Here is a 13,400-nt window from a genome sequence, read left to right as displayed (position 1 = left end):
TGAATGAGGGGAGCCCTTCAGGCTCAGCAGCAATGATTGTGCCTTACATAGGGCAGAATTTAATTCAGTTCAGCCAGTATTTGGTTTTTAATGTTATTTTTTAAAATTTTGTTTTTATGTTACATTCTCACTGTCCAAACATATTTCCCTCACTTTTAACAGAGAGAAAAATGATAGAGAAAAGGCAGTTCAGCAGAATTAGCTGATACCTTCCCCATGCCTGACAGCTGTTGAAGAAAAAAGTTAATACTCTATTCTGTGTCTAGGCACCGGTCTGCTAAATACAATTTTAACATTATTCTAATTCTGAGTTATTTCTGACACATACAGAGAGACAAAGAGGGGGAGGGAGAAAGAGAGAGAGAGAGAAAAAAAAAAAAGAAAAGAGAGAGAGAGAGAGAGAGAGAGAGAGAGAGAGAGAGAGAGAGAGAGATTCAGAATAGCAGTATTTTCTTATGCCTTCCGACATGTTTCTGCTCCAAGACAATTTTGAGGTAACATTTGTAGAAATCTTAAACAAAGAAAAAGGTGATAATTTGTTAACATGTAATAATATTCCCAAATAGTTTGGAATTTCTTTTTTTCCTGGACCACTTCCCCTTAGGAGTTCTTTCCTGTGATCAATATCTTAACCTTGATTTTCAAAAGAAAAGGTAGTCTCCCCAGTTGGGTCCTGGCACCAATCACTAGGGGCAATTTCATCTAAACAAAAGAAGTTTGATTATAACCCTTACTCCATTTCATAGGAAAAAACTAGGGGCTTTGTTCTTCTTACTTTTCCAAGAGAAAGGCCTGGAAAGGGTTATAGGCTGGAGAATACTATTTCCATAATATTTCTAGTTTCACAATTATATTTTAAAAAATACATTTCCACATAGTATATGGAATATTCCATACCCATAGTCTCCCCCTTCTACAGCAGCAAAAACAACCACAACAGAAATGGAGGGAGGTTCATCGATTCACAGATTCAGAGCTGGAAGGGACCTCAGAGGCCATCTAGCGCTTACTCGCTCATCTCTTCTCTGGGGCCAAGGATGGTCATAATGATCACAAAGCCTTCTGGTATATTCTTTTCTTCTCTGTTTACCCAGCTTTTCTGATGTCTTTATATTCATCATTTGCTGTAGGACAATAATATTCTATTGCATGAATATTTCACCATTTCTACCGGTTTCCAGTTTGGGGATACTAACAAAAAATTCTTATAATCCTTTCATACTGATCAGAATGGCCTCTGACAGCCTTTATTCTCTGTTCCAGTGATGTAGAGCCAGAGAACAGAGGCCTGACGTGAACTTAGTGCTGTTGGACAGCAGTAGACTTATAGTCAAGCAGATGGTTAGACAATGCCACAAGGCGCTCTCCACACCAGACAACATCTCCCTACTAGTCTTGCTGCTGTATCTGAGTTGACCATATTAGCCACTCCTTTGAATGAAAGGGTTGGAGGCTACTGTTTCTTAGAAATAATGCAGTGTTACAATATGGTATTAATTGGATTCAGTTTTCAGATGACCCAGCCGGTCACCTAGCAAGGCACTGAGGGAGTGGGATTCAAAACAGGGTATAGTGGGGAAGACCACCAGATGGTAATCAAGAGGCCTAGTTTCTAGCCAGGGCTGTGCTACTAGTAGTCAGCTAGCTGGTGCGGTGGATAGAGCATTGGACTTGGAGTTAGAAAGTCCAGAGTTCAAATCTAGTCTTGGGTACTTGACAGCTGTGTGATCTTGGGCAAGTCACTTAACCTATCTGCCTCAGTTTCCTCATCTGTAAAATGGGGATAATAATAGCACCTATAGCCTAGAGTTGTTGTAAGGACAAAATGATATATTTGTAAAATGCTTTGCAAACCTTAAAGCACTGTTACTACCAACTAGCTAACCTTGGACCAGTCACTCATACTTCCTAGACCTCAGCGTCATCATCTGTAAAAGAAGGGAGTTGAACTAGATGGCCAATTCTGTATGATTATATCAATCCAGAGCATGGGGTGAAAATGACTCGGCATTGATCCTGGGTAATCGATGCAATCTCTTTATAAGTGTGGTCCCATTGAGTGGGGCTAAAAGTAGGTATGGGTGGAGCCGAGGATGAAAGAGTTTTTTCTCATGACACCCACTGAATTGTGTCAGTGTCCACCACTTCCATGATAGTTCAGTTTCCTGATATAGATAGACAGACAGATGGACAGATAGATGATAGACAGACATATGCAGATAGATGATAGAATTTCAGACATATGATAGATAATGGATGAAGAGATGGATGTACAGACACATGTACATCATCCCTTAAGCACCTACTATGCATCAGGTACTATGCTAAGGAGCACTGGGGATAGAAAAACAAGCAAGCAGGACAGTCCCCAGCCTCAAGGAGATTGCATTCAAGTGAGAGAGGACAGTGTATAAAAGGGATAATTTCCTGAAGTCAGGAGTCCTTGTATCATGTCTGAATGCTCAGAGATATAGCATATAGGTTTAAGAGTTCACTCATTCAACATTTATTAAATATGCCAAGCACTGTGTTCGATGTTGGAAATGCAAGGATAGATAAAACAAAGTCCCCAATCTCAAAGGAGCTCGCAGTGTAAAGAAGGGAAAGATGTATATACAAATAACCATGATGGAAGGGAGAGTGAGGTAAATGCAGAGGAGATGACCAGGCAGAGTATTGTGGGAAATCTGAGGAGGGAGAAATGTATTCACCCTGTGGTGAATGGGTAGGGGGAAAGGGTATAAGGTGAAGGGTCAGGGAAGAATTCATGGGTGAGATGGCCCTTGAGGAGGCATTTTGACAGAGATTGGGGGAGGCAGTGTGAAGACTACATTCTGGGCCTGGAAGACAAGCTGATCCAAAACACAGAAAGGAAGGGACAAGATAGGAAAGGAGGGTGGTGAGTAGTTCAGTTTGACTGAAACACAGAGTATGTAAGGGGGATTTGTATGAGATAGGACGGGATAGCCATATCATGGAGGGCCTTGGATGTTGGGATTGGGGTGTGTATACTTTATTTGTCAAACCAGTAGAAACTTTTGAAGGTTTCATAATCAGAAAAATCCCTTGTAGCCACTCACTTGGCATGAAGGGAAAGGAGGTTTTGTGATTCAGTGAAAAGTGCTAGATTTGGAGTCAGAGTTACAGAATGGGGGGAAAATTTATAAAGCACCTTCTATATACCAAACATTTTGCAAAATACTGGAGATACAAATACAAAAACTGAGACAGTCCCTGCCTTCAAGGATTCCATATTCTAAAGAGGGAGATGACACACATAGGGTGGTAAGTAGCTGGGGAGGAGTAGTTTGGTTTAGAAAATTAGAGGGATGGTCAGTGGGGCCATAGGAGGCCAGTGACACATCCTTTCCAGTAGCTGTGAAAGTATGCATTTCATTTTGGCTCCGGAAGGTTTGGTTTAAATTCTGACTTCACCTTGTGACCTTAGGCAAGTGACATAAGCTCTCTGGTCCTCAGTTTCCCCATCCATGAAATGAAGAGGCTGAAGCAGATGGTCTTTCTAAGGTCCCTTTTAGCTCTGGACCAAAGATGCCTGAGACCTTTGGCAAATGTCTCAAGTTAGTTTCTCTGCCTTTAAAGTAGGAAAGCCCTACTTTAATCTTTAGCAGCATGTTATAATGGAATTATTAATTGTATCTTCTCTTACAAATAAAAGGAATAGTATGTAATCACTATTGCTTTGCTTTACATTGACATTAGGGTGATATTATAGCACTGCACAGGGGCAGATAGGTGACACTGTAGATAGAGTGCTAGGCCTGGAGTCAGGAAGACTCGTCTTCTCCAGTTCAAATCTGGCCTCAGACACTAACTTTATGACTTTGGACAAGTCACTTAGCATTGTTTGCCTCAGTTTCCTCATCTGTGAAATGAGCTTACAGAAGGAAATAGCAAACCGTTCCAGTATCTTTGCCAAGAAAACTCAAATGGAGTCATAAAGAGTTGGACACAACTGAAATGACTGGACAATAACATAGTATTATAAAGTAAGGATAGATAGATAGATAGATAGATAGATAGATAGATAGATAGATAGATAGATAGATAGTTGTAGCTACCAATAGAGAAGTTATCAGCAACAGCAAACAAGTTGGCCCAACCCCATGTCATCTCTGTGATCATTCCAGGGATTGGATAAATGAATGCCAAAGATCTAGAAGACTTTTAAAGAGGTGAGCCTGGAATGGCCCTGTTCATCTGTAGGCCCACCAGTGGAGCATCCATCTCAGCAATGCAATCCCATAATGTGACATGCATGGTGTCATTATTGTTTGTTTGTGTGAGTTTTCTTTTGACTTGCTAACTTAAGAATATTGTTGCTACAGCCTCTCCAGGTACTCACAAGAGCCAAATGTTTGGATACCTGTAGCTAAGCAACCCATGTCACTTGAGAATTTCTTTGAATTAGACATGAAGAGAAGACATGAATTAGAAAAAGTCTCTTTAAATTTATTAAAAGAAGTTTAATGGTTTCTTTATTCATAGCAAAAAATATAGTAGTAAAAATTAATTCATAGGAAAACCCAAGTTTTGTTGGGTTTTCTATGAATTAATTTTTACTACCATATTTTTATTTTTCAAGTGATACTAAAACTGTTCTCCTTTCAACAAACTTCTTAAGAACTTATTTCTCTTAAAATCATAGATCTGTAAGCCAGTGTCATTCACTCCATGACTTCTTGACCTGAACGCTCCTTGCCCAATTCTAGACAAGATTCTGACAGTTCCTAGAATCTGTTGTTGCCCTACTATTCAAGTATATTTTCAGTTTAGTTAAGCTTATTTTTTTTTGGAGGGGGGAAGGTCTTGATGTGTGATTTTATTAGGATATGGAAATTCCTTCCAGGGCTGTGGACTGGCCACTGTCTATAACTTAAGAGTCTTAGAGAGTTGTGAGGGGCACTGAGGTTAAGTGACTTGCCTATGGTTAAACAACTAGGGTTTGTAAGAGGAAAGACTCAAACTCAGGTACCCCTAATTCTCAGGCCTGACCTCTAACCAGTACTCCACACTGCCTTTCTAGATTGTATTAACCTAATTGTTAATAATAATGATAATTATAACTTTATCACACAAAGTGATAGCAATGGATTTGCCAAATGTAATCAAAAATAAATTACCTCCAGATGGCGCCCATGAAACAATTATGATCCGAGAGTAGAATTAAAAGGCCCTCCATGGGCAGTGTTTATTACATGAACTCAGTCCATAATATATTGACAAAGAAGCTTCCAAAAATGTCTGACTCATGCATATTTGCTTGTTTAAATAAAAGGGTTTTATGATAGCAATCAGGGGTCCAAATCATTGCCATAAGAAATTACAGAAGGATTAACTTTAGGGACCCCAGGCTTAATGACCTATGCAGATTGTGCAAAAAAGATGGTAGAGACTGTGTATATAACTGCAGGCTGCAACACTTTAACACCTGTGGACTACCCAGCAAAACATGACCTGGTGTTGCTTGAGTTATACAACATCAGAAGCTTGCTATCTTCTATGGACAGATAGACAATAAGTCTATACAGGCATTGAAATATCTTGGAGAACTCAAATGACAAACTATACCGGAACTAGATCATGATCACAGCAGACTGAAGAGTTGTCCACAATCTCCTGGATATAGCATTGATGCATAAAAGCTTAAAAATAGCATTTTAATAGATAACATTCATATTCTCCAAGATTTATAGAATAAAGAGTTTTCAAAGTATAGAGACTTGGCTGGGGAGATAAAAACCACATAGGGATAGGATGAGGTCCATGTCATCCCCTGTATCCTATCTGCTATTGGAGTTGTACCAAGGATGTTTTCAGTGAACCTCCAGAGGATAAGCTTATGTTCTGATAATTTTATTCAGCTGCAAAAAGCAAGTTTTTAATATGCCTATACAATACTCTGTGGAACATGGAACATAAAGGAATAATAGCAAAATAGAGACTTGTCCCACAACAGTTTCTATCTAAACACTTTTATAAAAGGTGAGAAGAATAAGATTACATTAACAAGAGTCATAATTGTAGTGAGATAGTATACTATCATTCTATTATGATCAATCTCCATCCCAGAACTATAATCTTCTCTTTTTTTAATGGATTTTATTTGTTTATTTATTTGCTAAGCAGTGGGGTAAAGTGACTTGCCCAGGGTCGCACAGCTAGTAAGTGTTATGTGTCTGAGGTCACATTTGAACTCAGGTCCTCCTGACTCCAGGGCCAATGCTCTATCCACTGTGCCACCTAGCTGCCCCTATAATCTTCTTAAATCCGCTTTTAACTACTATCTCCCTCTTCTCCACTGAAGAGGTGTATTCTAAAGGGTTCCAATTCTTTAAAGACCTCTAAAGCATTATCTAGACATAATAAGAGCCTGGGGTCAAGAAGACCTGATTTTAAATCCAGCCTCAGACAGTTGCTAGCTGTGTGACCTTGGGCAAATCACTAAACCTCTATTTGCCTTAAACCACTGGAGCAGGAAATAGCAAACCACTCCAGTATCTTTGCCAAGAAAACTCCATAAACAGTATGGTCCATGAGGTCCTGAAGAATTGGACATAATGAATGACTGAACAACAATGTGTAATAAGAAGGGGAGAAAGGGAATAAGCATATATAGGGTGCCTATTACATGCCAGGTACTGTGCTGAAGGTGCCTTACAAATATTAACCATTTAATAAATAAATGAGTTAATAAGAAATATATCCACTTTCAAATAATAAAACAAAATCCACACTAAACTGAGCCAGACTTAGACAAGACTCTAGGACGATATTCAGTTCCTCTGTGTCAAAATAACATACAGACACGAATCTCTGGTGGTGCCTTAGTGATGACCTGGCTGCAGATAGCATATAATATGCAAGATGTCCCAAAAGTCTTAGTGCAGTTTTAACCTGGGTCAACCTTTAATAACCTAGATGTATAAATGCTGCAGACTTACAAAAAAATAACATTTGAGAAGCTAATCATTCAAAGTTTAATTTTTATTGTGTTTATTATTAAAAATTCAACATAACCACAGTCTTGTGCTATATATCACTCTAGTGAGTTTTTTAACCTCATAAAAGCTTTCATTAGGTGAGACAATCCAAAGAATGATGTTTTGATGCACACTAGAAAGTTTTGGTGTGAGCCCCTGATGGAAAAAAAGTTTAATGGCGTTAGGTCAGATGACTGAGGTGGCCAAGCATGAGGCCCTCCTCTACCAAACCACTGCAGAAATTGTCATACCCAAAATGCGTAATGACAAGTTGCGCTGTCTTGTGAAAATTAAAATTTAAAATACATCATTCAAAATTCACAAACCCAAATAAGTATAAAAGAAATTTAAATAAGTGAACTCTCAAATAACATTTTTGGTAAGTTCATAGCATTTATGTTTCTGAAGTTAGCAAAAATCAAAACCACACTAAGATTTTTGGGATGCAATGTATAACTCGCTGTGATTCACTGGGACAACACACTCAGACCTAGGCAATTTGGAATGCTGCACTGCTGTGCGTAGATTAAGTACCTGGCATAGTGGATAGCATGGACTTGGAGTAAGGAAGGCTTGGGTTTGAATTCTGCCTCTGACACTGTTTGACCTTAAGCAAATCATTCAACCTCAGTTTTCACATCTGTAAAATGGAGCTACTAACAGCACCTACCTTACAGGCTTGTTGTGATGACCATTTAGATAATATATATTAAACACTTTGTAAACCTCAAAATCTATATAAAATCAGCTGTTAATTTTACTCTCATCATCATCATGTATGATAATTATCTATATGTCTTTTCCTCTTCTTAGACTATAAGCTCGATGAAGTCAGGTACTGTGCTTTATCTCAATTTTGCATGTCCCTCCAGCACCTAGTACAGTAGTCTGGCAACTGCCTAGAACTTAGACTCTGCACATAGTAAGCACCTGGTTGACATCTGTCTATTTGAGCTCACGTCTATGCAAGAAACACTGAATCTGCTTAATGTTAGTTAAATCAGGTGCTTCTCTGTCTAGTAACTCATCTAGGCTGCGACCGACAAGATAGAAGAAATGTCCTTTTTTCTCTCCCTAGGGTAAAGTAGAAGTGGAAGTTGGTAAAGAAGGTCTTCGCTTTGAGAATGGAGCCTTCACTTACTATGGTGTGCCAGCTATCATGACCACTGTGTGTTCAGGTACCTCACTTACCCCACCATGGTCTGTTCAGCATAAAAGGGTCTGAAGCCAGGGACGACCTAGGGCTTTGACTCTTGAGTTTATCCCCATCTTCTTCTCTGCCCCACGGTATCCTAATCCTCAGTATATTTTCTCAGTTTTTGTGGCTCTAAGTGGAGCTAGGGATAAGAGAGAGGTACGATTCAGTAGGAAGATGTGTATTCTGAGTTACCAGTGACTACATTTCTGCTTCTTTCCTCAGATAATGATGTGCGAAAGGTTGGAAGTCTGGCTGGATCCTCCGTCTTTTGTATGTATCTCTTGATTCCTCTTCTCACATATGGTGATATGCGCCTGCCTCAGATACATTGCACGTGGGCCATGGACTGAGCAGTTCAGGCCCCAAGCTTGGAATGAACACAAATTGTCTTGTCCTCCTGTTGCTGGGCAGCTTTTGCTTACTTTCTGTGTGACTAAAATGCTTCCTGCTTATCTACGTACCACTGAAATATTGAAGGGCGGAATTATTGTTATTTATTTTCAAGTACCAAAGAGTCAGGTTATATTCATGCTTCTTACTAAAAAAAAAAGGCTAAAGTTTTTCTTTTTGTACTAGATGGGGAGATGGTTGGTGTAGTGAAAAGAGTATTGGAGTCCAAAAACCTGGGTTTGAATGAGGGTCCTGTGTGACCCTGGACAAGTCACTTAATCTCTCTTGGCCTCAGTTTCCTCAGCTATAAAATGAGGAGGTTTATTTGAATGACTTGTAAAGTTTCTTCTACCTCTAAATCTGTGATTCCTCATAAGTTAGGCTTTTACTTGAAGACCACTAGAGGCCATTAATGTGTTCATTAATCTTGGACCTTGGTAAGAACTAGTGAAGGGACTCTGTGGAAGTCACTGTTGAGTTGGTGTGACAGATCACTTTGCTTCTCAGGGAAATCCGTGTAAGTCGTAATGCGCCATCTATTGGGAAGTGCACGTAGTCTGGGCGTTGCTGATAGGAGGCTGATTGCTGCTAAGCTGCAAATAACATGGTGGCTGCTTGTCTTCTCTCGTACTGTTGGCCTGCTTTCTTCCACTTAGTTCTTCCATTTGGACGTAGGTGCATGGATATGGCATACGTGATCCAGGAGATATTCTTCTCTTGTGTGCTCTTGGGTTCCCTAGTCTAAATTTTGTGTTACTTTAGGCCATTGACTCTCATTGTAGCCATGTATATATCTAGGGAAGACATTTTCTTCCTTTCCTTTGCTTTTTTTTTTACATTAAAAAGTAGAATAGCACTTTGTTTTTATACTTCCATCAAAAGATCCCAAAGCACTGGATTATCATATTTCCTGGTGAGTGTATTCCTCTGTGTGTGTTTACATTGCTATGAATTACATCACTTTTACATTACTATTAATAATCAGGGTAATGTAACCTACTCCACAGGAAGAAATTGAAAAAGTGATTCATCTGAAGTCATACAGAAAGTCAACAGCCCAGCTGGAACTACAGTCCCAACATAGGGCCCTAACTAGCTCATACTGCATCAGGGAGATTCAGAATTTATGTCTCTTACTCTGCATCAGGAAACTGAATTTTCACAGAATCATTTGCTATATAGTTTTACTTCACAGCCATAACAGAAATAGAAAGGCAATTGAATTTCCCATAGGCACATCCTTAGCTGATGGCAGAGCTCTAGATGCAGCAGATCCCTAAAATGAGGACAGAACCCTTCAGTCTTGTTTAATTTGGTAGGTGAGGGTCGTTAAGCTTAACTGTTGTTGGAGAAATCTTCAGCTGAGGGAGGCGGAATCATTAAGTAGGAACACAGTGAAAGCTATCAGTGCCATCTGGGTGTGGTCGTGTTCCAGTGGGAGCTACACCACAGTACTCCCAGTCCTCTATGAGTTGAATGATTGACACCTTAGTTTCATTAATGTGGTTGTAATGGGTGGTAAGTGGCTCAGGGAGACCTGCCGAGTCAGGAAGAGATGACAAGAACTTTGTTCCCCTAGCGTGAATATCCACAGGTCACTTCCCATTGAAGACCTATGGAATTTAGGGAAGAGTGACCTTCAGAAATCTAATGAGTGGGGCAGCTAGGTGGTGCAGTGGATAGAGCGCTGCCCCTGAAGTCAGGAGGACCAGAGTTCAAATCTGGCCTTAGACCAAATACTTGACACTTACTAGCTTCGTGACCCTGGGCAAGTCACTTAACCCCAGTGGCCTAAAAAAAAAGAAAGAAGGAAAAAAGAAAAGAAATCTAATGAGCTGTAAGGAGGTGTTCCCAAAACTATTCCACTCCCAATGCTAGACTAGGTAGGAGCAACTGAAGACTAGTTCAGAATCCTCTCTCTTCCCATCAACCCAGACCACTTTCATTCTCTCAAAAACATGTGAGAAAAGCTATAATACATCTAGTATCCTCCTTTCATTTGTCTTATGTTTTTAAAAGTTTTGTCCCATTTTAAAAGTTTTTAAAGTATCGTCCCACTCGTTTAGTGAGGCAGGAGAAGCTATCTGAGCTCATGTTGGTCTCATCAGCCACAGTTGGACACTCTATACATTCACCCCAGTATCAAAATCGTATTGTCATCTTGGTCCTCTTCAGCAACAATGGTGAGTGAGGCAAGAGCATAATCCTCAGCACTGCATGACTGAATGAAAGTTTCAGGCACTGTTGAAGGCACTGTCGTGTTGGTGTGACAGGTTACTTTGCATCTTCTCAGTGAAATCCCAGCAAGTAGCAATGCACCACTGATTTGGGCAAATGTATAACCCACGAAAACAAAACCAAAAGCCCTTTATATAATCCTTTAGGGGGAAAAAAACCCTACAAGCCAGTGAAGAGGAAAATTACTGTTCTCTGTCTCCACCCAGTGAATGAAATGCTTACAAAGCTGGTGATAACCTACTTATGGGGTAGCTGCTTAGAAGGAAGCATCCACTGCGAATATGATCTAACAAAGCCATCTCCCTTCACAAGCCAAGTGTGAACCAAATGGGAAGGGCTTTGGTTGGACCATAGCGCATTTTGAACTGAGATATGAGCCCTTGATTTGCCTAGTTTCCTATGTTATGACTCATGACTAGATTGAAACTATACCAGCCAATGAGGGTAAGGAGGAAATATGACGAGGTGGCAGGACAGTTTGCCCTATGGCCATCATAAAAAATCAGGCTTGATAAGGAACTTCACTTTTCTTGATAGTTGTAGGGCAGACTTTCTAAGACTCCTCTACCTTTGGGAAGCCAGCTTATAGTGCAATGATGACCTTAATAAGATCATAGGTTCATAGAGCAGAGCCAGAAAGGATCTTGGAGACCATTGAGTCCATTTGTGAAGTTGGCTTCCCCATCAGATACTACTTAGTATCTCAGATGTTGGTTACTCTGATGTTAACTGCATCCCTCCTGTCCCCTGAAGCAGCCTTAATGTTGCTGCAAGCGTGGAAACGAAGGACTTCAAGATTAACTCGCCTCTGGTTAAGTGCTCTGGCAAGTAGAGGTTGTCAGTTTCAATGTGTGCTCACCTGTAGCTAATGTCCAGTCTACTCCTGGAAAGGCCTCGAGTTAGGTTCCCTTGACCCACTTTAATTTGGTGGGAAAGAAGGGAGAAATGAAACGGGGAGAGAAGAGTGGAGCAGGGGAGGACAAGGAGTCCTCTTATGCCTGTTGGGAAGTAGATGCATAGAATTAAGGCTGCAACAGAATTGCTCCCCCACCCCAGCCTCTAGCCTTCATTATTCATTAAATAGCACTGTTATCCATGGGGAGAGGCTCCTAGTTCAGGTACAAGGAGGGTACAACTACTTAATATATTTCCCACATAAGTTACTACTTGCAAAAGCATGGGTACCAGATATAACTAGGGCAAGGTGATCAGGGCTCTGCCTCCAATGGGTCAAAATTTAGAAGGGGGCACTGGGCATGTTTAGCCCTTCAGAAACTTAGAAACAACTGAGTTTGGCACCAAGTTACCAAGAATAATTAGTTAAGATAAGAGCCTAATAGAGAGCAGCTTCCTTCCCCCCAGACCAGGTAAACTGTGGCCTAGGTTAGAGCCTTCTCAGTAGCCAGGCTAGAGGAGTCTTAGGGTCTCTTCTAGCTTAACTTAATTGAACTAGGGGTTCGTTTGGTGATACTTGCCTGGCGTGTGTTTTGTCTAGCTTGATTGGGCTGCAAAAAGTGTTTGTTTTATATATTTAATGGAACCATCTTCAATAACTGTTTTATTCCTACAGACTCTAAGAAATGGTATGAGCTTCCTCAGTTAGGAAAAGAAGTGAAGTACTTGTGTGGTAGCTAGAATTCAGTGTCAAGGTGCTAAGGTCTGAGCTGCCCCAGAATTGGGACCTCAGAGAGGATTCTACTTATAGATTTCTTCCATTAGGACATTATCTTTTTTATAGTTGGTATTTCCACTTTAATCACCCAGATTATTTACATCATTGAAGACTGCCTATTTGCTTACCTAGAAGCCAAAGGCTTCATTTAAAAATATGGTAGTAGCAGACCTAGCTCTAATCACTGGGCTCCCATGGCAATCCCCTCTCCATTTCTCTGTTTAGGGGCAGATTGGTTCTAGCTGAGGGTGAGTCATCGGTGGATCCAGACACAGGCTTACTTCAAACAGAGTAATGTAATGTTGTGAAGTTCCAGGAACAGACTGTCTTACACTTTTTCCTCTTCCTTTGTTTTTTTCCTTGTGTTTATCTTTCCTTTCTTCTACCCACATCTCCTTGACCACTGCCTCTCTAGTGCCTGTCTCAGTGTCCCGTACCTTCGCCTTCAGCAGAGGGGAATCCTTGGCAGGCTCCCCAGGTAATCGTGCATGGCTGTCTCAGGGGACGCTGTGGAACGTAGGGGACTGAAAGGCGGTGGTTGCCCTGCCTGCCCTGCACTGCATGAGGAGCTGGTCTATATCTCTATGCCAGAATAGGAAGTGGGTCCAGTGTCTGGATTGAGTACATTTATGGCCACACCATAGAATGTTACATACTCACATGTGCGAAAGCATAATAATTTACATGTGCAACTCAGAATTTACCAGTATGATGTAGCCCAGGATTTACCAATATAATGACGTTGTTCAAGAACTTAACTCCATGGAGTACATATGTGAAATACACATACAAAGTCCTAGAGAAGCTACTCTAGGTAACCTGGCATAATGGATATGGAGTCAGGAGAACCTGTGTCCAAGACTTGCTTGTAATACCTACTGGCTATGTAACTGTGGATAAA

At 40.6% G+C, this 13,400-nt stretch overlaps 1 protein-coding gene across 1 annotated transcript in view; it reads left to right on the top strand.

Moving 5' to 3' along the window:
• The window catches only part of CNNM1 (cyclin and CBS domain divalent metal cation transport mediator 1), a 69,890-nt gene that overhangs the window by 25,515 nt on the left and 30,975 nt on the right, over positions 1-13,400 (top strand). Inside the window, 3 exon segments of the mRNA XM_078150931.1 lie at positions 8,080-8,179; positions 8,422-8,469; positions 12,915-12,977. Of these exon segments, the coding sequence (XP_078007057.1) occupies positions 8,080-8,179; positions 8,422-8,469; positions 12,915-12,977 (211 nt within the window).

Source organism: Phascolarctos cinereus, unplaced genomic scaffold, assembly GCF_003287225.1.
Source record: "Phascolarctos cinereus isolate Bilbo 61053 unplaced genomic scaffold, phaCin_HiC Scaffold_3;HRSCAF=262, whole genome shotgun sequence".
Lineage (NCBI taxonomy): Eukaryota > Metazoa > Chordata > Mammalia > Diprotodontia > Phascolarctidae > Phascolarctos > Phascolarctos cinereus.
The sequence above is the reverse complement of the archived record's forward strand: the minus strand, read 5'-3'. Positions and strand labels throughout refer to the sequence as shown.